Source organism: Podarcis pityusensis (assembly GCF_964106645.2).
Source record: "Podarcis pityusensis genome assembly, chromosome: 12".
NCBI lineage: Eukaryota > Metazoa > Chordata > Lepidosauria > Squamata > Lacertidae > Podarcis > Podarcis pityusensis.
In genome coordinates, this window is record NC_138037.1 from 28,027,975 (window position 1) to 28,055,759 (window position 27,785).

Sequence of the window (27,785 nt, forward strand, 5' to 3'; positions counted from 1 at the left end):
ATCAAAAGCATATACAATATCAGCCAGACATTTAAGTATAATGTCTGGATAGGTTTTCTGAGACAGAGGTTTCTTCAGCCACTGCCTAGACCAACAGAGTGAAGGTGCCTGTTTGATGTCAGGAGGGACCCAGGGGACATGGCGCTGCCACAACATCCTGGACAAAGTGAAGCCTGAGTTTGCTAAGTGAGCTGTAAAATAGCAACAAAGCAACTTCAGCTTGAGAAGCTGAATATGTTTTCACATGAATGCTGGGAATAACTATTTTTGGCTAGACATTTGTTGTGCGGAAGCGGCAGGGGGAATTGAAAATGGCAGGCAGTGTCAAATGTTCACAGAGGCACAGTAACACTTAAGAGTCATTTTCCTTCAGTGTTACGCTGAGAACTCGTCTAGGACATGAAAACGTCTTAACAAAGGAAGGTTTCCAGTTGCTTTGCAACTAATGGATTCTTAAGCACTAACGCTGAAGATTAAGCGGATTTCTCTCCCTTCTCAACCCTTGAAAACAGTTTTGCCACTGTGATGGTTTATAAAGTGGTGTTTGCTGTGGCTCAGTGGGAATAGGATTTGGCTGAGATTCCTGGGGTGAATTCTTGGTGAACAAAGTACTGTAAGCTCTATTTCGTTGCAATCCAGAGTCCCACAGAAGCTCTAACACACATGCAAAGCTCCTCACAAGCTTCTCTTCTGTGTCAGAAAACACCGCACAAATGTCGTCTTCTTGTGTGAAAGGTGGAGCGTTCTGCAAGACTGAAGTGTGAGGAGCAGTTGCCATTCTCATGGAGTAATGGACTTATTCACTTTCTACTTTGAGGGGGAGAAGGGGGAATCTTAAGCTAGTAAGAGTCTTGGATATGGGCCTTGCCCCTCGCCATGGGATAAAAGTTACAACCAAACCAGAGTGCAACCACATTTTATTTGAGTATGAAATGTAACTCATGCAATGAAAGAAAAAGGGAGGTTTTTTTGGGTTGCGTGTGTGTGAGGAGTGACAGTGAGAGAGAAAGAGAGGTGGGGAGAGAGGAAAAGAAAGGAGTAACAGTGTTCAAATAGACACAGTATATCCTGATTCACTTTCCCCACATTAAGAGGGTTGCTTGAGAGAAAGTATTGGACTCTTCCCAGGTGGACTGTTCCCTTAGAACTGTTAACAGGTGAACAAGCCTATACGCAGGTGTACATTGGATTCCCCCATCCCCTTGGGTCTCTCAGAGCTGCTAGCGTGAGCCATGGGGTGTTAAGTGCCATTTCCAGGCAGTAAACACCATAGAGCACAGTAGGACTTATTTTCAAGGAAACACGTGCTGTAAGTAAATTAATACCTTAGTGATCCATTCCAAGACATACGACATAAAATGTCCTTTAAAGCTGTTTCCAAACACTAACTTGTTTGGAGGTCACAAGTTAATCTACCCTGAATTGGTGAATCAGGCTCTCTGTGAATGAACATTATTGTTTGTTGCTTGAGGACTTGCATGAGCGAACGGGTCGTCACAGGTGAAACTTTCATTTTTTCCTCTCATCATCTCGCCCACAATGCTTTTCAGTGGTCCATTCACAGAAACACCTGTGAAGAAGAGCAATGGAACGATGCGCATGGGTGTATGAACTAAGTCGGAACGAAGCTGTCATTGTTTAACCACAGACTCTAGGGCCACACACACGACCATATTTACCCTTGTCATTAGGGCCACTTCTCCGGTAAAATACAAAGGGTTAGCGTTCATAACCTTTGTGGAAAAGTCATTCATTAAACTCACTTCCTCTTTCATTCTCCAATTCCTATAGTTTTGATGCCACTGGAAAATGCGATACAAGAGACGGTTGATTATACTCGCCAGCGTAAGGCATTCAACCAGCCAATACTTCATAACCAAACAGTGCACTTTCGTCTGGCAGAATTAGCGACAGAGGTGGAACTCCTTCGATCTTTACTCTATCGGGCTATTGGTAAGTGGATTGAAGTTTTGCTTCAGATATCTGCTTGACCGGGGAGAGATTCCCACCCTCAACTTTCCAGAGCAGATTTTGAGGGTCCTCGGGAGACTGCAGGCTGGAGGAGAAGGTGAAGTCCTGTTGTGCAAGCCGGAGTCTGTTACATTCATGCACAGACAGTATTGGGGGGAAACCCCCACACTATTTTGTTAGGATTTATCTGCTTGTTGGATCAGATCAAAGGCCCAGCTCATGCACATCCAGCCAGATGCCTCTGGGAAGCCCACAAGCAGGACATGAGCTCAGTACCACTCTCCCCACCTGTGAATCCCAGCAAGCGGTATTCAGACATACCACCTTTGACGCTGGAAGTAATGCATAGCCATTATGGCTAGGAGCAATCGATAGCCTTATCATCCATGGAGACACATTAAGCCACCATCTTGCTGAAGCTAAGCAGGTCTGGCTGTGGTCTCTGCTTGGATGGAACTGCAAGTATGCTGCCTTGGCTTCCATGATGGAAGAAAGACATATAAACTATAAAACCTGACAAAATATCCATATAGGTATTCTTAAAATTCATTCTTTATGTCTTTTTTTATTATAGCTCTGTATATCTGTGGCAATGATGTGACCAAATTTGCATCCATGGCTAAATTAAAGGCAGGGCGTCTGGCTCGGGAGTTAACAGATAGTTGTCTCCAGTTCTGGGGAGGAATGGGGTTCACTAATGAGGTGCTGGTGAGCAGACTGTACAGGTGAGCAAATACTCTGTGATCAATATATAGACAGAAGAAATAACTTTTGATTTAAATGTTTTGTTTCTTAGAGTGCATACCACTGGTAATTTTTTTAATTGCTAAATGAGGTTCAATGGTTTGCGGCAAGGTGTTGTATGCTTGGAGTTAATATAAATATGGGGAAGGTATCTTTATTACGTTATTACATCCATGCATCAAACATATTTCTTCACAACCCTGTTTTAACCAGTACATCACAATTTGATATTTTAAGCTCAATTGATGCAATTCAGAAAAGTGTATACACACACACAAGACCCCTGCTAAATAGGCAAGCCACTGTTTAGTTCAAATGTTTATTATTACAGTCAATGGCCAGCATTAAGAAACCAGGGTAAGGAGTACATAGAACATATTATCCATATGTATATAAGAAGGGGGGAAATGAAATAAAACAAAGTAATAAAAGTAGCATAAAATGAATTAAAATGGTCATCAGCATTAAAAAAATTAACAACAGTTCCTGGTGTGTGTTGCTTTCTGCAACACAGTACTTTGCCACCCTAAGAGTGATTGATACATTTTGGTCTGAGAGAAGGAGGACCTAAAAATGCATCTGATTGACCTGGCAGATAAGAGGGGTTCAGTGAAGTTTCAGCAGATCTCCATAAACAGAGCAGTGTGGGAGGACATGGGTTGCCAACTCAACCTCTCCAGAAGCACATGGGCACTTGCAGTCTTGGTAGCTTGCCTCCAGCATTGCTGAGGGAATAGTATTTAGGCATGCCAGAATGAAAGCTCCGCAATGCTTTTTGACCTAGAGTATAGAGAGTTGGCGTATTGAGTGGCTGGAGTGCTCTGTCAGTCAGTGTGGTTGGAGGTTGAACCTAAATTGCGCTGCCATTCAACATCTTACAGTAGGCCGTTTGAGAGCCACTCCAGCCTTTTCATGTCCCAGAGGGATGAGGGAGCCCAGGGATAATCCATATAGCTGGCATTTGTGGGTTGGCTTAACCCATACAGACTGAAAGCCATCCTGAAGGGTGAGTGGGATGGAAAGTGAGCTTCAGGCAAAGTTGAAAATGGCAAGGCAAGCCCCGGCTTTGGCCTTCTGAAGGCTGACCTCGACACAAGGCAGCATTTGGCATGCAATGGGGTATTTGAAGAATATCCCTCAGAAATTTAGAATGAATTGCTTCCAGACGTGTAAAACTAGAGTCGGGGCCATCATATAAGAGCTGGGTTAGTGATTTGGCCTGAAACAACCTCATTACATAAATTATTAACTCCTCTGGTATGGTGTGTTTTTTTTAAAAAAAAATGGCAGAAGTATTCTTTTGGGCTGTCAGATCAGCGAATTCCGCTTGTGCCTTCCAGTCACCATTGGCTTGAAAGACTTTCTGAAGGACTTTCTTTACCTGTTCTATCTTAAGTCCATTTATGAGCCAGCTGCAAAGCATCGGTCTTTCAGCAAAGATCATGACCTTTGTTTGCTGTTTAGTTTCAAATGCAAATTGTACTTTTGGGAATTGAAACTCTTCAGCCAAAAACAATTTATAAAGTTCCAGTTGTATGTGCAAGTATCCGTCTTTGAATCCCGGCCAGGCTGAAGGGGCGGTAGCAGGAATGCTACAGACAGTCCCCTCCCTGACTTTCTATTCTTCCTTTCTGCAAGAATATTTGGTAAATTTCTTAGAAAAACTGTTCTTTGCTTTCCCAAATGAAAGTCAGAGATTGACTTCATTCCTCATCCCCCTTGCCCGCCCGCCCTCACCAGATATACTGTATTACGTAGTCATAGAACAAACTACATTTTATTTTTCTGGGGACATGGAAAGCTTTTCGATAAATGCTGCTACTTTTGCTCAGACTTTATGACTGTTGTCAATGACGTTGTCACAGTAGGGAGGTTTGTCTCTCATAACTGAGCAGCATGTACCCTTAACCTCACTCCCTGGTGATGTTTCTGCTGCACAGCCTTTAGTAAGCGTCTGACGCATATGGTCAGTTTGCATTACTACAGCCATCATATCCCATGGCATTTGGCTGCTGCGTTTGGGCTGCAAGTTGCTTCATAGAGGAATACTTTAGTCAGGCACCATGCAAGCCCGTCAGCTGTCTTATTCTTGGATCAACCTTTCCAAATTGCTCTCGGCTATGGAAACATTTTCCCCCTAGTACTGTGGAAGAATTAATTTACAAAAAGTCTGCTTACCTCAATTGCCACGCTCTGGGATTTCTGTTTATCAACTTCCTTCTCTGTGTCACTCTTTTTACTTATGCAAGAGTTTTCATGGAATATCTTGGCTATGTGATTGTACAAATGGACACATTGTTTGTGGGTATGTGTCACTTACCACCAGTGCACATTTTTAAAAAATATTGTGTTTCTCATGCAAGTAGTTTAGAAATCCCACTTGCTTGGACAAATTAATTTGACCAGCTACTGTAGTTATTTCAACCCACATACTTCAACCCAGCAGTTCTTTCATATGGGAGGAGGCATGCATATATTGTCCCATATTCAGTTGGTAAGTTTCCCCATTCACTTCAAAGACTGGGCGGCCACCATGGGCACAGAGGGTTAAATATTCAGAGCTTTCCCCTGAGGAACACAGGAACCTGCCATATACCAAGTCAGACTATAGGTCTATCCTGTTCAGTATTGTCTACACTGATGGGGCAAAGGCTCTCCAGGATTTCAGACAGGAAATTGCTAGCTCTACCTGGAGATACTCGGGGATCTTCTGCATGCAGAGCATACCACTGAGGCACAGTCCTTCCCCATGCTTGTAAGAAATTAAAGCAAGAGGAGGGATCTGCAAGAAAAAGTTGTGGAATGCTCGTCAAGCATTCCAGCCAGCCATGCCCTTTCCCTAGAAAAATGAGGGCTGACTGTGTGTAGTTGCTTTTTGACTACATGATACTGAGGATCTGCTGAAGAGTTTCCATTTCCAAAGAGTCAATTTGCATTTTAAACTAAACAGTGACTTATTGGTTCCTTAATTTAATTGGGCAGAAGGTAACTTCTTTCAGAACCTAACATTCTATGCAGTAATAAGAACACCTAACTGCAGTTGTGTTTAAAAGTTGCCAGATGGGACAATCTTCGTTTTGCCATTGTTATGTTTGCTTTGTTTTTCCTTCGCAGAGACTCTAGATTGCTCTCCATAGGAGCTGGTGCTGATGAGGTCATGCTTTCCATTATATGCAAGTACATGGACATCTTACCAAAGAAGTAACTCCCAGGACTCCTGTTGATCTCTGTTTACATTTCAGTAAGCTGAATTGGGTAGATTCTGTGAGGAAAAAATATCCAAAAGATCTGTTCTAAGAGTTACTTACCTTGAATGTTCTTAACATTCATTTTGCTGGGATTGTGCCTTATATGGTAATAACATACCTAATCATTGCCAGAAACACACGCAACCTTATTTTACCTCAAATATTATATGGCATGACCTATACTCACTCTCTGGTTGGGCAGAGATGGACTATTTCTCTGGCTATTCTTACAAAGCTAAAACATTTTAAATACGTCACAAAAGCCAGAGCTTTGAGCAGTAGCTTCTGGTGAAAGATTGTTTTTTCTGGGCCTGCTTTTAATTGCTGTAGAAGTGCAATTGTTTCTTATTTGCTTTTAAATTCCATATAATAGAAGAACCTCATCATGTGTCAAGAAAAACTTCAAATACCAATAGAGTTTCTTAAATGTCTGTGTGAATCCTCTCTGCTCCAAGGGAGGCTTCCGGCAATTCCTCAATTGGAATAAGAAAGTATTGATTGCACACCTCTGTGTGCACAGCACATATCTAGGCTGCTCCAGAGTAATTGTTTAGGTTTATTGTTAGCGTAGCTGCTTTCAGCAAGGAGACAATTAAAATGGGTAATTCACAGAACATGTTTCAAAGCAAACCCCCTAAAATTCCATCTGGTTGGCTAAATTAGTGTAATTTGTTAACACATCTGACAATCAAGAAGTGGTAATTGACTTTGCAATAAGTTGCAAACACTGGCTCGGTACTAAGCTGAATAAAAAATATTTTTAAATTTTGAAGAACTGGCTCGTACTATTTATTTTGTCTAAAGCAAAAACAAAGCCTTACCCATCTGGACAGTGCAAGAGTGAGGCATGCAGTTTACATTTATGACAGACGATTCAGATCCTGAAACAGTTCACAAATGATGGGCTTTCATAATAATAACTTTCACCCCTCACAATACGCATTGCACATTGCTATCTTAAAGCTTACCTGCTTTAAAAGGACTTGTTTTGATCTCTTGCCCCTTTTGCGTCCATGTGACTGGCCTTCATCAGGCTAGACGGACGGGCGTAGTAGCCATGGTAGGAAATATCCCTTTGCCCCCCTCAGTTTGCTATTTAGTTGCCCTGCTCTCAGCCTACTAAATCCTAAGTCTGGAGCTCCTGGGCAAAAGGGACTGAAGCAGCCACACACAAGATAGTCTGTCTAACCTGCTCGGCTTGTCAGAGTCGGAAGGACTGGCTAAAGAGAAAAAAGGGGCAAGAACTACAGTCACAATAGAACGGGTGCCCAGGTGCCCCAATAAAATATATTTATTGAGTTTTATGATTGCAAAACAGGAATGATGCATCCATTCATTAATTTTTAAAAAATAGTGATGAAAGAACGTTGGAAGAAAGAGTAAGATCAAATTTTCTGTTCTTCTTATAAACTGTAGGTGAGGCAGCAGTTCTAAAAAAATATTTAACAAACAGTTCAACATGAGTGTCAAATTCTAGATTTATGTATGTTTTTTCTTCCGTAGGTGGCTTTCTCAAACCCCAACCCCGGCCACCCATTCACATTTTTTTTGAAGTGGGTATTAAGTCAGCATAGTTTAATATTAAGCACTTTGGTGAATTTTAACATCTTCTAAGTGCCATACAGATATTAAAAAATGAGACCTTCTCTGCCCACAGGCTCACAATGTAACAGAGGGATGCAGAAGAAATATAGATTGGTGAGGGGAAGAGAAAAGAAGCATTGCAGCAGCTGCTTCTTCTTCGCCAGCTTCTGTTTTTTTTTTATATAAATATTTATTAGAGTTTAAGATACAAATAGATATAATAAACAATATAGCATGTGTCGTAACATAATTTCACATCTTCTTTGGACTCCCTCACATCTCCCGGTCCCACTTTCATCATTATAAATTTTTACCAGCAATTTATCATCTTGTTTGCATTCTTATGTCCCATCTATTTATTTATAGTCTAGTAATTCTCGAAAAAATTTATACTTTCTCAATCTCACTTATCATCCTGAATCATCTAATTTAGTGGTGCTCAATTATTTATGATCTAGCACTTCTTCGCCAGCTTCTGAATGGGATCTGAGTAGGTCTCCCCCTGACCATGATGTTCTACCCAGAAAGCTGTAGGCACTGTTGCCCCAAAGGCCTTTAGGCTGGTAAACTGTGCTCCCCCTTTCTTCTAGCTGTCGAGTTACCTGACTTAGATTGAGAAGCTTCAAATTCATCCAGACACAAAGCTCACTAGGTAAACTTGGGCCAGTCACTAACCTACTTCAGCAGAGACACTGTGGATATATGAATTTTGGATAGGATTTCCCCCACCATTTCTAAGAATTACAACAATGAAAGTGCTGTTTTCAGTAAACTGCAGCCATTTTTAAATTTTATAACAATAACTATAACTCATGACACATTTCATTTGAGTATTTTTAAAAAAAATACAAATATTAAAAATTATCTGCAGAAAGGAGTTCTAAAGCACATGAATGCATCAATATATCCTTGCTCCCGCCAATACGGTGCCTTGAAGTGCTCTCTTCCACAGTGCTCACCATGAAGTTGTTACAGCAAGTGCCGCATGTTTTAACAACAAAAAAAGAGGTGCCAGTACTGCGTACCCTTGACTACCCCCTGAAAAAAAGCCCTGGTGCCATGTATTTATAGAGCTGGTGGAATGGCAAACCTTCATGATCTGAACTCTCTTCTCAACCCTTGTTAATGGGATCATGTGACCGATCTTATCAAAGATCAGATGCAGTACAACTGAGTTTGCCATCACAAGATCCCTCAGTGTATACACTCTACCATTTCTGCAATCTAGAGATTTATTTATTTATTAAAAATTCATCTTTCACCTCTAGCGAATACAATTCCACAATACATTGCTCCAGGTAATTTCATAAAGGCAGATTAGATTGGCTGAGGTTCTAGATAGATGGGTTATAATCTGATTGGCAAGCAGAAGTTGGGATAGCTTATTTAAAATATTTATAGGCTGCCTTTCTGGACGAAACCCCATCAAAGATCATTTCCAAGACTACATGCTCTTTTACCATTTCCTAAAATAGTGGAACTATGTTAAGATGAGCCCCTCTTAACTTCTGCAGAAACGGCAGCCTGCCAAGGTGAAAGCCCCATATCTCCTAAAGAGCTCCCACAAATCTGGCTACTGTTAGACCATGTAATCAGCTGGAAAACTACTTCACTGCTGCAGCCTCACTCTTGTCCTGCAGCTGTCCCAGGAAACTGGCTGACGAAGTAGGGAATTTCCATATTCAGGAAGTATTTTGTACTGAATTAATCAATTTGGCATTACTTCTCAGAAAGAATGTCTATAGCCATCATAGCAGCTCCAAATATTTTTGTGCTCTGTTTCCTCCCTGAAGCTTACAAATATGCTTGTACAATATTTCAACAACCTGGCTAAGTCATAACTTTTGATCAGATCTTCCTAGTCTATTATACTGCTCTTCATACTTGTGGGTTGGGCCTAATCCAAGGTGGATTGCAACAGCAGCCCTGGCACCATGTAAATATACCTTAATAAGAAAATGGTTCTGATGTGCATCAAGTTAAAGGGCCCAGGTCTGAAAAGGCTGAAGACTACAGCGCTAGAAAATGGTTCAACCTGCCAGAAAAAAGCAAAATGACACTGTCTATACCGCAGCTAGCAATTTATAATGCAATCCTATGCATATCAACTCAGAAGTAAATCCAAAAAAGTTCAATGAGACTGACACCCAGGAAAGTGTAAGGAGCTTTTGCTGTTATATTAACCAGTAAGTCTATGTAGTAAGCTATCAAGGTTTAACTAATGAAAACATAAATAATGTAGCATTATTTTGATTTGCAACCATTTTGCCTAACCCAGAGAGGGACACAGAACTATAAGCCTATTGGAACCAACTGCAGGAACTGCTAACGCTGGCAAAGATTTGGATGGTCTCCTAGATCAGATTAGGCAGCTTTCAAAGAGGAGAGACCTAGTAATAGGAGACATAAAACAACTGAATATCTGTTGCAAGTCGAACTCTGCCAAGAGCGCCTCACCCAATGGGCAGAGCTGCAGCAACAGCCTCCCGGCTGCAGCGTCACTGTCGCTTACTAGGAGGTAAGGCAGCTGAGTCCTGGATTGGCTGCACCAGTGCACCAAATGGTGCCATCCTCAACATTGCCTTACTCCTCCCAGTAAGCGGAAGCAGTGCCGCTGTGGCTCATCCCGCCAGGGGGAGCCACTCCTAAGCTCTGCTAAGAATGAAAGGTCTAAGAAATTCCTGTCTTGCTGACAATTTCATCTTTTAGTAGATGAAAGAAAAGGCAAGGAGAACCAGCTACCCTAGACCCAAGTCTCACCAATAAGGAAGAATTGGTTGAGGAGATGGAAGCAGTGGGAGCTTGGGAGAAGAGGCGATGCTATGTTGAGATTCATGACACAGATGAAAGAGAAAGCGGAATTAGCCAGATGTGCACTCTGGACTGGTTTCAACACGTTAAAAGAAATAAACATAAGTTGGCAGTGTGAGGCAATTAAAAAGGCAACTGTTATTCCAGGTTGTCTTGAAGGATTGTATCCAGATTGCAAGAAGTAATGATACTACTTTGCTTTGGTCAGGCCTTATCTAGAGTACTGGGTCCAGTTCTGGGCACTGCCATTCACAAAGGATCCTGATGAACCAGAATGCGTTCCAAGGAAGGCAATGAAGGGGTGTGTGTGTGTGTAAGGGACTAGGAGCCCAGGTGCTAGGTGGAAAGTTAGGTTGAAGCTTACCCTGGAGAAGAGACAAGCAAGATATGTTACGATAGCTATTTTCAAATATCCGAAGAGTTGTCACAAAGATTATGGAGCAAATCTAGTCTCTGTTGGTCCAGAATTAAAACTAGTGGATTACAACAACCCCCCAAAAAGAGGATTTAGACTAAGCAGGAAGAACTTCCTGGCGATACAAGCTGATTGACAATGGAACAGGCTACCTCAGAAGGTGGTAGCCTTTCCTTCATTGGAGGTTTTTAAGCAGGAGCAGGGTGCCAACCTATGAGGGATGCTGTAGAAGAGGATTACATTGGAAGGACCTCTCAGCTCCATGATTCAATGAACGGGACACAAGAACCATAGAGTTCCAGACACAGAAGCCCACTTTCACGCTCACTCTTTGTGGGTTGGACCATATTTTGTTGAAACCCTAACACCACAAAAAAGCACAGTCACAAGGCAGCTTAAGAAACTGAGAAAATTAGCAACTTCACACCTCGGCCATTCTTTTTAACAGTTCTGGTTAATGCAAATTCTAACTGCAGGAATGAACAAACTGCCGTGGACACAATCCAGCCAAAGTTAAGCACATGCTGACCTTTCCCATTGAAACAACGAGGCTTAACGGTACTTCGCCACGATCATGTACTTCATTAAAAAACAACAACAACTGAGTATAACTGTACAGCATCGTCAAATGCAATTCATTCATTTTATTGTTAGTGGTATTTGGAAAGTAGAACTGGTGCTTTTAGACATTTTTTAAAAAATCATTTTCATGTCATTCTTAATATATACACTTCACTCCACAATGTAACTTCTCTTTTTGGGGTGGGGGCTCTACAAAGTGTTCAGCCTTGAGCAGAATTCAATTTAAGAACCCTACAAAATAAGGGTTTTAAAAATAGAAGTAGTTCTGGCCTGATAATCATTGAGAAACCACACGCATTAATACTTAATGCAGTTTACAAAAAATAGTTGATTTTTCACAGATACCTTTCTAGGATCTTGACGTGGCGCAAATCATCTCGTATTGGAGAATATGCATCACCTCAATTTAATAATCCAGTAAATTACAAAAAAAACGAACAGTGAGAACAGCATCATGTAGCATAAGAGTTTTGTTTGGCTTCCTCTGGAGAGTGTTTTCAGTCTACCCATCGTGGCACCAAGAAATCCACTTGTTGTATCAAATTCATTGTCCTGTAGTAACAAAGTAGGAAATTAGTCTAATTTTAATTTGCAACACTAAACTTGCAAAGAATGGCACCTCAGAGTTGCTGTGAGAATTTGGGGGTGGGGGCAGAAAGACAACCATGCAAACTGTCTTGAGCTCCTTAGAGGAAAGGTGGAATATAAATGTGATAAATAAACAGCTTTGCCATGATCCAAAAGCAGCATGTGTGCAAAGGGACTTTTAGAGACTCTGCTTGCAAAGCCACTTTCCAAAGCTAAACTCCTTCCAATCATCTGTTTTGGGGGGGGGGGGGAGTCTGACTCTAGCTCTTCCTCCCAAACAGATGAGCAATTAATTTTTTACCTTTTTAGAAACGGTTCCCCAAGCTCAGCTTCACCTATGAAATTGGAATGGGAAGGGCACCAATTGACAACATGGTTCACCATCCAGGTGGGGAAAGCCAGATTCTGCATGTGTAGTTCTGACCAGAAAAGAGCGCTTTTTCTTTTTTAATTAAGAAAACTATGGCCAGGCACACCACAAAATTTATAAGCATATTTTGACGTTGATGCAAATTCTATAGAGAAATCTCAAAATAATTTAAGTAAACATATGAAAATGTTTGAAAAATTGATACCTAGAAATTTTATTTCTGGAAATAAAAGCACATCTACTAGTATAATTCAAAATTACAGGTTGTTTAAAAAAATAAAAACCCAACAAATTATATACTGACACATTTCAGAAAGAACTAAATTTATCAGTCAGAGAGTTAAACAAATTCTAAATTCATCTAAAGGAACTGAGTACTTTCATATACATACCATTTCAGCTAGCATTTTATTTTGGTGTTTAACTTCTGATCCAATTTCAATGGAAAGCTATGAGGAAAAAGAAGATTGTGATCCCATACTGCTAACTGGATTACATCATGCAAAACTAAGTTTCTTTGGGAAACACCAAACGTAGCTAATATACTTTCTGGAATCATCTTAAAGATCCAAGATACAGGCAACTCTAAAAATATTCTAAAAGATAATAGTAAATTCTAGTCTATGGTTTTCAGATACTGTATAAAACTTCTCTCAAACTAACAGCAACTAAAGCCAAGTATTGACATTTTGTAGTGTCATGTTACAAATCTTTTGTTCAAATTTCTTTATTTCTTGATATGAGATGCTTCAAGTTATTTAACATACCCCAGTTTTTGTTTTCATTCTACTTGAGTATTTTAAACCACCTCCATATTTATGCTATAAGAGATGTGCTATAGTGCAGCCTTCTACAGCCTGGTTCCCTGATGGGTATGGTAGTCCAACAACATATGGAGGGCACCAGGTTGGGGAAGCCTGCAGTAGAGCACAGTTACCTTCCCTTCAGTGTACAATGCCCAATCAAATTAGATTTACTGTACTTTATCTGCAGCACCCTTGCTCTCACATGACACACTGCGGTTCAAATAACATAGGCTGATGGGGGTGAGAATTGTCTTGCTTTGACACAACCCATTTAGCTATGTTTATTCCATTGGAATAGGAATAATTTAGCCTGATGGTTTACTGGTAGGTCTGTTAACTGACCTTGCTGACTTATAAGTCCTTTGGGAGTGCAACCCTTAGTCACGGTGTGCCAAATAAGCAGAGCTTCTGCTTTCCCAACCTGTAACTAATATCTTGATTAGCCAGAAAGGTCAGCAGGAGCTCAAATCCAATTAGACAGAAAATTTGTTCCACGAATGAGTCCACTAGGCCTTCTGATGGGCAATATTTTGCCCAAATTCAATTAAGCTGTCTCGGTTTTTGCGACTATATTGCTATTACCCTGATTGAGCAAGCATTATGTACTGCCATCAATTTTAATGCTTCTATAATAATATACTTACTGATTTTATGGTAGTGACTTTTGAACGCAAACTTTCCGTTAACTTCTCATTTTCTTCCTCAAATACACTGTACCCACTGTTGCTGTAGCCATAATTGCCGCCAGCAGCTCCTTCACCTGAGAAGGACATCAGTTTAGACCCCAGAAATAGAGCAAAAAACAAAACAAACAGGATTTCTAGAGGGGGAAGAGCAATTTCCTTTTATTACACCTGTCTAAAGAGATTGAGGCAGGCTTTGGTATTACACAAGATGAAGACCCAAAGTGTATGAAGAAAGGAGATGAAGGGAACACAAACAAATGTACCTACTCCACCAAATGCCTCCTACAAAACTTTTTTGCATGATTTCCAAACCAAAGGGAACCTTTGGATCCAGAAGTGTATATCATTCAAAAATGATTGAACAGTCCAGAACCACCTCCCATTCCCACAACTTTCATCCTGACAAACATCCAGGTCCATCACTGTTCTTTCTTTCACCTTCCAAAATGCTAATGCCTTGCTGAATCATCTCCTGTTGCACCATCTTGATTATACTTGAACAGAGACTCATATCTGAATGAATTCCTCATGTACATTCAAATGCTACCAGATGGCTCAAAAGATAATTTACTACACTACAACAATTAGTGGACAGCCATGGATACAGCCAGAGATACATGTAACAATATCCATTTTTACAGCATAGATTTTAAGTGTTAAAAGAAACCCCAAATCCATGCTGTAAATATTTCATACATGCACACACACACACACACACACACACACACACACAGCAGTTGCTTCATGCTGTGTCACACAAATGCAAAGACAAGGCCATTAGTGGATCTCTTGCTGGACTGCAACTCCCATCATTCTTGACCACTGGCCATGCTGGCTGGGTGCTGGGAACTGAAGTCCAACAATGTGTTGGCCCCAGATTCCTCACCCCAGCCGTCACAATTTAAGGATGTACTGTTTGTAACGCTCTTCAGTGCCTTCAATATGGCATGGCAGAGATACTTGGAAACAAAATTGGAAGCTCTGCTGCATACATTCAAGTCTCCGAACATGCAAGTGATAGGAGTCACCAGACTAGAATGAGCAAGGAACGCCTTTTCAACACAATGAAAGTACAAGCTGCACTAGTCAACACACAAGCTGTTATGTGCACATCTGAAAGAAAATCCATGGTGTAGCCAAATAAACTGAAAATACAACATGTACTGTTTAGAATAATTATTGGCAATTTTAACTGGCCTTAATTTATTTCCAATTTTAATCAGTGCTTCAATCTGTAGTCCACCACTTTAAGGAGACTTTTGGAAGCGGACATTACCACAACTTTCAACAGATTGGTTAATGAGATTCTGTCTTTTCCAAAAACAAAGACACCACACACAAAAAAAACCTGTCAGGCGAAATGATAGCAAGTACTTTTGACGTTTTTTCTGCATTAAAGAGCAATGACTGTGCAACAAAGACCACAGTGATGTAACTGCAAGTGTTATATCAGTCCACCGAATGTAAACATTGCAGAAGACTGCATTTTGTCGCCTACATGATCCTTAGCTCAAACGTTCCTTTTGGTTGATCTGCATTATTCTTCCCACATAAAAACAAACAAACAAATCAGTCAGAACAATAAATAAACACAAATTCCAATGTTTAGAATTGTAAAATTTATAATTGCATAGTTTATAAGCCTGTAAGCCTATCCCACTCCAAGTGGGAGTGCCAAAATTAATTACAGATGCTTTACACTCTGCCAGTTTACTGAAAACTTTATGGCCTGAAAGACTATTTGACCCCCAATAACAAAAGTAAAATAATGAGTTTTGTTTTATTTGTGTGTGTGTATTAATTTTCCTGTGAGATTTCCATGCACAGAGTTTAGCTGGAACAATATTTACAAGTGACTAGAACGAAAGATATCAGAGATACTCATTATGTAACTTGTAGGCCAGCTCACTGACTTTTCTTAGGAAGCTGCGTATCAAATAATTACTCAGTCAATGTTCAGTTACGTATCACACCCTAGGGATGTCTTAACCCAGATGTTTTCTGTTTTATGACTGACGCAACATACAAACCACAGTCAGATTCTTCTAGAATCTCAGCTGTCACTTTCAGACAATGACTCAAAACTGCATCTCTCCCACAAGAATGTTTCTTGAATCCACCGATGACATTTCTATTACACACTTAGCAATTTCACAATTGCAATATTCAAACATCCACACACCTGATCACCAGAAGCAAGTGTCCCTGCCCCACACTCCTACCACAAAGATCCCAAGAGAAAACAACATGAAAGCAAAGAAAATATCCTCACACGAGTTCTGTGTGATTAAAAAAGCAGCAATATCAGTGAGGTGCTACTAATGCCTCATAAGACAGTCCAGCAAAGAGGAAAGAAACCACCCCCTCCTTTGTTCCATGGAGAACTCAATGAGATTTGGAATGAGGTCATCAGTACACTGATGAAACTCAGCTCGACTTATCTTTCTCATCAGTCAGGTGAGGCAGTAGAAGTGCTGAATTAGGGCTTCGAAGCTGTAATGGACTGGATGAGGGCTAATAAACAGGTAAGATTCCTCAGTTTTCATCTGTTTGGGAATGGAGGTGAGATTGAACCTGCTCTTGATGAGGCTGCACTCTTCACATGGAGCAAGTTTGTAGCCTGGTGGTCCTGATAGACCTTGCACAGTCAGTGGAAGCTAGTTGCAACTGCTCCTGGACAGAGAGCCTGGCCACAGTTATCCATGTCCTGATAACATGTTTATTAGACTACTGCAATATGCTGTATGGGGAGCTGCCTTTGAAGACTTGCCAGAAACTTCAATGGGTTACGCTGCTGGTAGTCTGAGACAGCCCAGAGGGATCATATTTTGCCAGGTCTGCACAGACTGCCAGTCCATCTCTGGGCATACTTCAAAGTGCTGGTAATCACATCTGAAACAGATTGGGACCTGCGTAGCTTAAGGACCATCTTTTCCCATATGACTATTTTGAGAGCAGAAACCCTCTTCAGAGTTCTTCTACCTAAATATAAGGGGTCTGGCTCAGTTGGGGGTCTACATAGCTGTGATACATGTGGAATGTTCTCTCAGAATCCCTAGCTTAGCATTACACTCAAACAAGGAACCATGCTGGTAAGCCAAGACGACAGCTGTTTAACTTTGTGATGCCCAGATGTGGGAATGCTGGACTAGGACCTGAGAGTCCAAGGTTCAAATTCACACTCAGTCATGAAGCTCACTCTGTGACCCTGGGCCAGCCTTTGTCTCTTGAGCTCCTTAGAGGCAAGGTGGAATATAAATGTAATAATAAATAAATAAGGGATGGGGAACCATTTTCATTGGCCTAAGGGCCGCACTCTCTTCTGGACAACCTTCTGACACCACACATCGGTAGGCAGGATCAGAGGCAAAGGTGAGTGGAACAACTAAGGTAAATTTTACCTTTGTACAGTAGACTGGTTTCCTCACACACACCACTATCTCTCCTCCCTTCCAGGCAAGCAAGAGGCATTATCAAAGTTCAAAGATACATTCCAACCAAGTCAAAACACTTAATGAAGGTGCAAAGTAGGGATGGTGAGGGATGTAGTTAACAAGGAGGTGTAACCTGGAGAGATAGGCCTAGAGAGCTGCAACTGGGCCCTGAGCCACAGGTTCCCCACACCTGAAACAAATTGTTTCTGCACTGCAAAGAGAAAATTTTTTGACAAATCAATCCAAATATGGAAGAAAGATGTAAAGAGGAGACAAGAGAGTGAAGAAAACACCTCATCGTGCCGAATTTGTTATACCCAAATTACTGTGCAGGCAACTCTGCAAGTCCCTAATTATTCCACAGGGACTAAGTTTGCCGAATACCCTAGCTATCCATTAGTTTGCTGATCAAATTAGGCGGGTTCACTGCCCATTACGTGACATTACCATTGTAACAGTAAATGGTATTTTCTGTCTTATCCATGAAAATTAGCATTCACCCACCAAAGAGCTGCTGACAAACGGAAAAATATCACAAAGGGTCGCAGGTCAAAGAGTGGGAGTTTGTTTCACAGAACTCACTGCTAGGGAGAAAATTTCACAACACTCAGTGGGACATGATTAACCTGATGAAGACTAGGCTGCATATGGAGCATCCGTATGGGAAATGCTGCTGTTTTCATAGTACTGCTACTAGACCTGGAAACAATGAAAGGGGTCTTATCCAGAGTCAGTCCATTGGTCCTTTTAGTTCAGTAAATTACAGTACAGTGATTGGCCGTGGCCTTCCAGGGTTTCAGACAGAGGTCTTTTCGAGTTCTACCTGGAGAAGTCAGGGACTGAATCTGGGATTTTGTGTGCTCTGCCACTGAGCTATGACACATATAGAGTGAGCACCTCTCAAAAAACTTTATCGTTTCTGCATTGGAACTACTAGTTGAAAGGATTTCTGTGACAAAGATTTGGACACTGCCAGTTCATATTGAAAGCAGTGCCCAATGTAAGAGAGAAAAGGAAGAGGAATGGCCAAGACAGACACTATTAAGTCTGTGTCAAAAGAAGTGGGATGGCATCTCACCCCACTGGCTAGAAAGAGAACAGTTGTATTGTTGGAAACAATCGCACCAAAAAGCTTTGGGGAAAATAGCATTGGAAGATCAGTACAAAATATGGATTCACCCACCCAAAGAAGTTGAATAAAACTCCTTGTTCAAAGGCATCCTTCTCCATACTTTCTTATTGATTAGAAAGGAAAACTTCTGCTGTGGTCTATGTACTAATGCAATAAATACTATTCGGTTCCACACTGGCAAAAGCCTGTCTAATTCGGTATCCTGTTTCTCCTGGGAACCAGTGTGTAATGATTAGAGTGTCAAACTAGGACACTCAAATTGCCAGTCAGCTGTGAAGCTCACTGGATGACCCTGGGCCAGTCATGGACTCTCAGTCTAACCTACTTCACAAGGTTGTTTTGAGAATAAAATGGAGGGTGGGGAGAACCATGTGACCACCTTGTGCTCCTTGAAGTAAAGGTAGAATATATGTGTTATTACTCATATTACTATTAGCAACTAACCAGATGCCCGTGGGAAGTCCAGCAAATGGTATTCAGAGGCATGAAGCTTCTGATCCTGGGGTGGAGGAATATTTTTATTTAAATTTCACTAAGTAGGGACAGTTACTTCCCAATCACAGAACGTTAGATTACTTATCACTGCCGGTGAACTCGAATCTCGGTTCAAAAAGTGAAACTGAAGTACAAATTCTCCCATCACAGCTGTAATTCAATGAAAGCACAACATGAATCACAGGAAACAGGTGGCACCGTAGAGATCCACCACTCAAGTTTACAAGGCTCCGGTGCCTAAGCAAAAACATGCAGCGGGTTCTGATAACTGCAGAGATGTTGAGCTTACAGGCCCAACCCCCGACGGAAGCAGACAACACCAAGGAGTAAGGAAGGAGTAAGTTACAACACGTCTCCTCTCGTCCGGGCTGCCCATTCCATGCAGGCACACTTACTCGGGAGTAAGCCCTGCGGGGCTCAGTAGCTCCGTGCAAAGAGCAGGGGACGCTTTCCAGGGAGAGGTAACCTGTCCCCCCCCCCGCCAGGTGTTGATGGGACCCCCAACTCCCCCCCAGCACCCCAAGCTCTTCCACCCGAGAGGAAAACACTGCCTTCGCAGCAAAAGGAAGAGTTAGCCTGAAGACCCTTCTGGAGAAGGGGATGCTAGTCCCTAGCAACCAGCCGGGGTTGCTAGGCAACAGGCCTCTCTCCCCCAGAGGCCGCCTAGGCCCCGCTCCCCAACTGCGCCCCACTTACCCAGCCCGGCCCTCCTCATCCTCGCTCTGCGTGGGGCGGGGGAGGAGACGCGGTGAAGCCTCGCTCCTGCGACCCGCGGGCCCCTCTCGAAGCCGGCCTTCTTCCGACACTCAGCCGGGCAAAAGTGGGGGAGCTTTACGAAACTCTTTCGCCAGACTCGGATCACCCCACAAACGCCACGACAGCGCTTAAGTCCCGCAAAGCGTTCCGGGTAATGTAGTTCTGGTTGGTTTTTTCCCCCCCGCAAGGTTCTCTGGGTAACGTAGTCCCCGTGAGCGAATGGGAAGAGGCAAAGAGGAAAGGCGGCAGGGCCTGGAGGTTTCTGGGTAATGTAGTTCCAGGAGACCCAGTGCCTCCGCTGGGAAATTTAAGTTCCACGGGCGAGTAATAAGCGTGGGTGGTGAGGTATGCGGCGGAGGGCTCTCGCCTATTCCTAAATAATTAAAAATGAAAAAAGCAAAGTAAAAAGAACAAAAGCACGCCGTCGAGGAAAAGGAAAGGAAGTGAAAGTGGTTCATATTTACCTGCTCATCGTTCCAACTTTCTCACCCTCTCGCTTAATGGGCATCTACGGCTGTAATCCATTTATCCCAGGGGAGGAAATCTGTTGAACTTGATGGGACTTACAGAGCACGCCTAACCATGCCTGCTCAGAAGTAATTCAAGGGGTCTTACTCCCCGGTAAGGGGTTAGGATTGTTTCACTCTTACTTCTAAATAGGCACGTACTGTACAGGATCACACTTAACTTAATGAATTGCAGTCTGAGGCTGCTCGTTAGTTTTTGGTTTATTAGGATTAGAAAACGTGGGTCTGTGGGTTGATTTGTAGAACACAGCCTATGATGCATCCCGGCCTCAGTTTAATATATTTCTCAGAATACTCCCTTATATCTTGAGTGTGTGTGTGCTCCTCGCCTTTATGACAGTTTTTGCCTATGGGGGGGTATTTGTTTATTTATATCATATTAGATTTATTAGTCGCTTTTACCCCTAAGGTGAATTTAAAGTGACTTACAGAAAGAAGCTTTTAAAACAGGTATGAAAGCAAGAGTAAAAACAACCCGAAAGGCTCACCAATAGTGTGTATAGAAGAGCAGGGCCAACTCATAGAATCATAGAATTGTAGAGTTGGAAAGGACACTGACGGGTATCCATTCCAACCCCCTGCAGTGCAGAAATCTTAATTAGATTGTACATGACAGATGATCATTCAACCTCTGCTTAAAAACCTCCACAGAAGGCGAGTCCACCACCTCTTGGGGTAGCCTGTTCCAGTGTTGAGCAGCTCTTGCTGACCAAAAAGTAATGAGCAGAAAAGTAGTGTCCCAAAGCCCGGGTGAATAAAACTGTTTTTGCTTGTCCCCTATAAACAGATATTGAGAATGCTGGGGAGAGCATTCTGAGAAGGCTTGTTCTCACATCGCCACATTTCGCACCTCCCTCAGAAAGGGCACAGAAGGGACTCCGGTGATGATCATGAGGTCCCGGTTGGTTCATGTGCAGAGAGGCAGTCCTTGAGATATGGGGTCATGAGTCACCTAAAGCTCCCCTTTGAGTTAGCACATGCGATCACGCTGTAAAGCACCATATAAATGCCAAGTACAGTACTTACATGTTTAAAATAAATATCATTGTCAATATTACTGAATCCTCAGCAGAATATATCAAAGGTGGCATTACTGCAGCATCTAGTGTAATGCTTCAGATTTCTCTCTGTACTTCTGAGCTCAAAAATGCCCTAGAATTAATTTGCAATGCTAATTTGTCTTCTCCTACAACTTGCCTCCATTCAAAATGTTTCATGAGAATTCAGCATTATCTTCCTATATTATGGATGTGACTCATGCCATACACTGCAGGATTATAGATTTATTTCCCAGGATGATAACCTTAACAGGAGGGGGGAAATGCGGCATTTGGAAGCAGTGAATCACTCGAGTACAACTTCCTTTCTTCTTTTTCCTTGCCTAAAGCTGTTACAAAACTGTTTTCTCAGTTTCAATATCTTCCTTTGCCTGCGTGCTGCTAAGTCTCCCTACAGGGGAAAAGAAGGATAGCAATGGAATGTGACAGCAATAAGAATAAAGTCAAGGTAACTGGAATCTTGGCTGAATTAAATACAGTACAGGGGTGAGCAGCTGTTGCCTATTGTGTTCCTAAAGGTGTTGACACATTACAGTCAACAAGTGTATGCTCTGTGTACCCATGTACACAGAAAGTGTACATTCCTTCACACAAATACTTGTACTTCTGTAGAGACAGCTTGTATCTGTATTCAGTACTGTATACCATGTGAACAAACCTCTTGTTGTTCTGTTCTCTTTACGCTCCTCCTGATTAACTGAGTTTTTTAAAAAAATTAATTACAGAACAGGAGCATACACAATTTCCCAATGCTTTCCAGCTCATTTGCATCTCTCCCCCCCCCCTCATTTGCAATCATAGCCCAAAACGCTGTTCACAGTTTTAGTAAAAGACAGTGGCGCTACAGGAAGATGCAAAGGGACAAATGCTTTGAATGGAAATCAGGCTTTCTGAAGCTTGCTATTTGCATTTCATTTGGTGTTTCAGTCAGGACCATGGCAGGGAGGGGAGTTGATAGTGAATAGCAGGTGCGGAAAGCCCTGGGGCTTCTGCAATGGGCCCTGGATCTCAAGCTCGACTTCCCCATCCCACCCCCATGATCTCAAGGTTACTTAGGCTTCCCTGTAGCAACTGTTTACAGAATGCCCTTCCCCACATAACCAAGCACTGTAAATTGCATCCATGTAATTGATACCACAAGTGGGACGCGGGTGGCGCTGTGGGTTAAACCACAGAGCCTAGGACTTGCTGATCAGAAGGTCGGCGGAATCCCCACGACGGGGTGAGCTCCCGTTGCTCAGTCCCTGCTCCTGCCAACCTAACAGTACAAAAGCACGTCAAAGTGCAAGTAGATAAATAGGTACCGCTCTGGCGGGAAGGTAAACGGCGTTTCCGTGCGTTGCTCTGGTTCACCAGAAGCGGCTTAGTCATGCTTGCCACATGACCCAGAAGCTGTCTGCGGACAAACACCAGCTCCCTTGGCCAATAAAGCGAGATGAGCTCCGCAACCCCAGAGTCGGCCACGACTGGACCTAATGGTCAGGGGTCCCTTTACCTTTAATTGATACCACACCTAGTTTGGCCTGGGAGATTAAATTTGGCACCTTCCACATGTGCAGCCTGTGTTCATTCGCTCGGCTGCAGCCTTCCCTTGAGGAAAATACTGCCGTAGCTGCAGGTGTGGAAGTTTTCTCCTCTCCTCTGTGTTTTCAGGATCTTGAGCACAATGTTCTTAATGGCCATTTATTTTTCGCAGTCTGTTCCTTCCCTGTACTTTACAGATGTTGTCTGACACCATTAGTGAGCTACCAAGCTGTTATCTCAGGCTTTTGCGCATCTGAATCTTAATGTTCGGTCGGTTTGCGTTTTGAGAAAGAAATTGCTTCTCTCACCACCACCACACCTTCTTCGAAAGAAGGCTTGCCTGTTAATGGGTGATCCATCACTGTAATTAGATAATGGCTGCCTGAGATTTTTATAAGCACAATCCGCTACATCAGCTGCATAAAAGCAAGCGTGTATCCCTTTTAAAGGAGCACTTTTTGTTTCCTGCAGGGAATATAGTGCAAGTTCTGCAGCTCCCCTATTCATTTAACACCTTGTAGAAACTGGTAATTGCTAGCACATAAATCACTTGGGCTGCTGGGCAGAACAAAATCAATCAGTATTTGAAAATGCCTGCTCTGGTATGCTCTTTACTCAAGCAAAGTATCCAGTGACCTTGTGGCAGTCAGAATCATTCAGTGGCCTTGCGATTGATGCAGCAATCCTGACATCATCTGTTTGGGGGGAATTTCACAGCTTCATGGAGGGTTTCCCTATTAAATAGCGGTGTAATTGCTCACAGCAGGGATGGAGGATCCCTGTTCTTCCAGATATTGTTGGACTCCTGCTCCCATCAACCCCAGGCAGCATTGTCAATGGTGAGGGATGATGGGAGTTGTAGGTGAGCAACATCTAAGAAACCCATGGGTTCCTTACTCCTGTCAGACAGGAATTCTGGCAATCCTTTTGAACTAGTGGAATCCTCATCAGATGATGGAAAGCATGCTCTTTCGGCTTACCACATCCCGCAGCATCCTCTTAAATCAATTTACTGTATTGTCATGTGTTTGTTTTAAATATCTTGCAGCATCACAGGGAGCCCCTCTCTCCTTTGTTTCTTTAACTCCCTGAGTATCACCTTTGTTGGCAAGCATGAGCTAAAAAAAGGCTGCCCACTTTCTAGCCCCTTCCCAGTGGCATCCCTGGTACCCAGAACACTAAAGCAATGCAGGATGGAAGAGGTCATCAGGTGTGCAAATGGACAAACCTTTGACTTTATATCTTTGAACTGATGCTGTTGATCTTCACTTGTATAGTTCATGACAGGTTGGTTTTGAGGGTTCCTCCTCCCCAAACTAGAGCCTCTAAGAAACATTTCTGGCTATAGTTTTGTGCATATGAATTGCATTATTTCAGAAGCATCTTATGGTTGATTTACTGTAGGTTAGGAGTTCATCTTTGGTTCCAGTCGTACATGTAGAGGTTGAGCTGAGGTGGTGGGGGGAGTTCCACAAATCCTTAAATTGTTTTGAAGTGCTATGTCTACATATTGTAATGGGTTGCCTGCTTGGGGGAGGAGGAAGAAAAGTAGAAACTACATCATATAACCAGCAATCCCCGCCAAAGTGAGAAAAGTATTGTTTCTTCTTCTTCTTCTTCTTCTTCTTCTTCTTCTTCTTCTTCTTCTTCTTCTTCTGTCCTTGGTCTGAGGTGTGGCAATCATTTCAGCCCTTGTCAGTTAATCTTAAAAGCAATTAATGCTTGCATTTCATCCCATGGTGTTAGGTTGCTGGCAAACTGGACCGATCATAGGAAGCCATTCTAATGATGAAAGGATTGTACTGAGTATCTGTAATAAAATATAGACACTAGCATGTCCCTAGATTAAACCGGGGATTCCCATTATTCATGAAGATGTGTGGTTCACATTCACAAATTACTGTGAAAAATGAAAAGAAAATTGTATGCAACTTTATGTGAAAAATTGGTGCTGTGTATCCCAGTGACTCAGATACTGCTATGATCCTGGGAATCTCTAGAATTTAGCTGAGGTCCTTTGCATACCAGCATCCTTCACTACTGCTGAGGCATTGATATTCTGCAATCAACGGGGAGTGCACATATAACTCTGGTTCCACATAGCACAAAACAGCAAACTCAGCAGATGGCATGGACTGTAGTCAAAACAGGGCTACAGAAAGACAAGCGGGGGTACCAGCATGCTAGGGGGAGTCCCAAGGTTTTCCCTTAAGGAAAAAGTTACATACACACATAAAAACAGCCTGATGACGACAACAACGTATTACCTTTCTATCCTATCCTTCCTCCGTAAGGAGTCCAACAAAGCAGCAAAACAATACAATTAAAAAAAAAATAAGTAAAGCATTTAAAACCATGGAAAACAGCTAACAACATTTAAAGTACAGGCTTGGTTTCCGGTGGGGTGGCAGGGAATGGAACCTTCTGGAAGAAGGGCATGGCTGACTGGCACACTGGCTCCATGCTGCAACATTGTGTTGCAAGCTTCACTTGGTGTGCTACCTTCCTGATTGCACTCTTGCAATCTCTCCACCCCACCCACCCAGCAAGTCTGTAATGATGTTTTCACTTGGTCGAATGGGACTTACTAACAATGCATAGGATTGCTGCCTTCAATCAGCAAAAGTCTCCCCAATCAGTGTGATTTAACGCAGCTCCTGAGACTCATGACATTATCAAAAATGGCTTTTAACAATTTCCTGAACTTCCACCCATTCAGTCATTTAATTACTCCCAAGCCTCATCAGTTTCCCATTCTTTTTATGTTGCAGGTGTGCATTTCAGAGCACTGGAGGCCACGGACCTTGTCATCGCAGAGATCCGCAGGTTCCTGACACATGTGTCACACTGCAAATGTTAATGAAGATAACAAGAGGATTCTCATACTTGCAAAAAACTCTTCGTTTGAATGTCTGAACTGTACTGTCTGTACAGTACCTAATTTATTATATAAGGGCGTCTGTTGTTGTTGTGGCAACAATACCATCAATCTCCCAGAGGTTTTCGACCTTTTTGAGTGACCAACTACATTCTGTCTGTGGCACCCCTGTGGGACTCAGGAGCCCAGTTATATCAACCCTTGCCTGCAGAGCTGGCAGCCTCTCACCCTTTTACGAACACCCTCCCTCTTAGTCTCCTCTCCCCTCTCCTTGGGAATCCTCTGAGCAGCCACTGCTGCCACACCTGGTCTCTGAGCTGCCCACTCTGGTCCCAAGGAGAGGTTCCTCCTCATACTTATCCATAGGGGACTGGAAAGAGGATGCCTCCAGCCCTAGGGGCCTGACAGCAGCAGCAGGCACTGCCAGGCCTGCATGGTGGAAAGTCTCCCCTTCAGCAATGGACACTTGGCTCCCAGGCAGGCCTTGCACACAGCAAGCACAAGAAAGGCCAGCGCAGTGCCTGCCTGCCCACTTAGCCTCCCACTAGTTTATCCTCTCCCAACAGCAAGGACTGGCAGACTGGCTGGCTGGCTGGCTGGGCTCCCTCACCCACTTGCTTGCTTACTCTGAGGCTGCCTCAGCTCCTGGCAACCAGCACCCCCTGGCCAGCCCCTAAGTCACCATTTACCTGCGGAGCTTGTAGCTAGGGCTGCTGCAGCAAACAGCCACACAGGCCTTGGGGAGGCAGAGGCATCAGAGGAGGGAAGGCCTTGGGGAGGCAGAGGTGCCCGCGACACTCCTGACCACCATTCAAGGCACCCCAAGGTGCCACGGCACACTGGTTGAAAAGCACTGCATTGTGTTCCTTCTACATTGGCGGAATCTTAATGTCGCCATTTCCATCAATATTCATTCACTTTGCAAGGGCTCAGGAAGCAGCAACCTTTTAACTGTTTTAATGGGCTTCAGGTTTGGAAGTTTTTTTTTAAAAAAATTCTACCAGAAGCTGGGTCCTGATTGCTACCTACTTTATTCATAACGCTAGTCATGTTTTCCTTCGGCAACATTAAGGTAGTACTTGGGTTGTCAGCTTTGACGGATGAATAATCAGCTGAGTGGGTGAGACAAATTCAGCAGAAACTCTTGAAGCTGGTTAAGATTTCCAGAGTCAAAAGAGGAGAACTTGGGTAGGACGATGACTACTAGCCTGTGTAAAAGCCAGAGGCTCTATTCAGAGGTGCTTAATAATATCAAGAAAACGGAAATCTGTAATAATGATCCAAGGAGCACACAATTCTTACTTTTCCTGAAAATGGTCATTAAATAATGACTTACTACTTTGATGTCTAGGTCTGTTGGCCTTTTATGACTGAATTTTAAAAACAACAACACACAACCACATTTATTTTGGCCACAAACAGAAATAGCATTAAACACATGTATTTTTATGTTAATATAACACAGGAGTCTCTTGACAGGTAGGTAACCCTACGCCCTAGATGGCATGCAGTCCTTAGCCTAGTTTCAAAAGCCCTCTATAAGTAATCAGTCCCAATTGTAGGCAACAGCATTCCATCCCTGCCCTGGCAGATTTTTGGGTGGGGAGGAAGAAGTGGAGAGAGAGAAGGAAGCCCCAGAAAGAGAAAGAGCGGGACAACAGAGAGAGAGAGAGAGAGAGAGAGAGAGAGAGGAGAGGAAAGGAGAGGTGTCCCTGCTAACTTGTGGACCCTGCTGGATTAATGCCAAGGTAATGTGGCCCTTACACATTCAGAGACATCACCTTGCCAACAAAGGTCCGTATAGTTAAAGCTATGGTTTTCCCAGTAGTGATGCATGGAAGTGAGAGCTGGACCATAAAGAAGGCTGATCGCCGAAGAATTGATGCTTTTGAATTATGGTGCTGGGGGAGACTCTTGAGAGTCCCATGGACTGCAAGAACAACAAACCTATCCATTCTGAAGGAAATCAGCCCTGAGTGCTCACTGGAAGGACAGATCCTGAAGCTGAGGCTCCAGTACTTTGGCCACCTCATGAGAAGAGAAGACTCCCTGGAAAAGACCCTGATGTTGGTAAAGATGGAGGGCACAAGGAGAAGGGGACGACAGAGGACGAGATGGTTGGACAGTGTTCTCGAAGCTACCAGCATGAGTTTGACCAAACTGCGGGAGGCAGTGG

At 42.8% G+C, this 27,785-nt stretch overlaps 2 protein-coding genes and 1 long non-coding RNA gene across 6 annotated transcripts in view; 2 read left to right on the forward strand and 1 right to left on the reverse strand.

Annotated features, from left to right (window-relative positions):
• The window catches only part of LOC308459890 (putative acyl-CoA dehydrogenase 6), a 50,567-nt gene extending 43,829 nt beyond the window's left edge, over positions 1-6,738 (forward strand). The window contains exons 7-9 of the mRNA XM_080975657.1: positions 1,792-1,953; positions 2,546-2,696; positions 5,830-6,738. Coding sequence (XP_080831783.1) covers positions 1,792-1,953; positions 2,546-2,696; positions 5,830-5,920 — 404 coding nt within the window. The 3' untranslated portion in view covers positions 5,921-6,738. The remainder of the gene's footprint in view (positions 1-1,791; positions 1,954-2,545; positions 2,697-5,829) is intronic.
• Positions 901-19,777, reverse strand: BET1 (Bet1 golgi vesicular membrane trafficking protein). 3 transcript variants are annotated; one of them, XR_013978353.1, is made up of 6 exons: positions 19,563-19,777; positions 13,764-13,879; positions 12,706-12,762; positions 11,701-11,907; positions 6,932-7,183; positions 901-1,570 (listed from the first exon to the last, which is right to left on the reverse strand). XR_013978353.1 is itself a non-coding variant. In XM_080975671.1 (4 exons), exons 1-4 carry the CDS (start codon positions 19,579-19,581, stop codon positions 11,752-11,754), a joined length of 348 nt encoding a protein of 115 aa, XP_080831797.1. In that variant the 5' UTR covers positions 19,582-19,777; the 3' UTR covers positions 11,382-11,751. The 3 variants fall into 3 exon arrangements, 1 of the variants encoding a protein (XP_080831797.1); XR_013978354.1 differs by lacking the exons at positions 901-1,570; positions 6,932-7,183 and adding an exon at positions 8,389-9,582; XM_080975671.1 differs by lacking the exons at positions 901-1,570; positions 6,932-7,183 and having other exon boundaries at positions 11,382-11,907.
• Positions 13,886-27,259, forward strand: LOC308459895. 2 transcript variants are annotated; one of them, XR_013978357.1, is made up of 2 exons: positions 13,886-19,203; positions 25,503-27,259. It is a non-coding gene; the product is annotated as an uncharacterized lncRNA (long non-coding RNA). The 2 variants fall into 2 exon arrangements; XR_013978358.1 differs by having other exon boundaries at positions 13,886-19,192.
• Positions 27,260-27,785: the final 526 nt, after the last annotated feature.

Bases quoted from the DNA above. Each gene is read 5' to 3' on its own strand.
- BET1 (XM_080975671.1), bottom strand. The intron at 12,763-13,763 runs GTAAGTATATTA...TTTTCCTCATAG, and splicing joins AAGTCACTACCATAAAATCA to CTTTCCATTGAAATTGGATC. The intron at 11,908-12,705 runs GTATGTATATGA...TTGTTACTACAG, and splicing joins ATAAAATGCTAGCTGAAATG to GACAATGAATTTGATACAAC.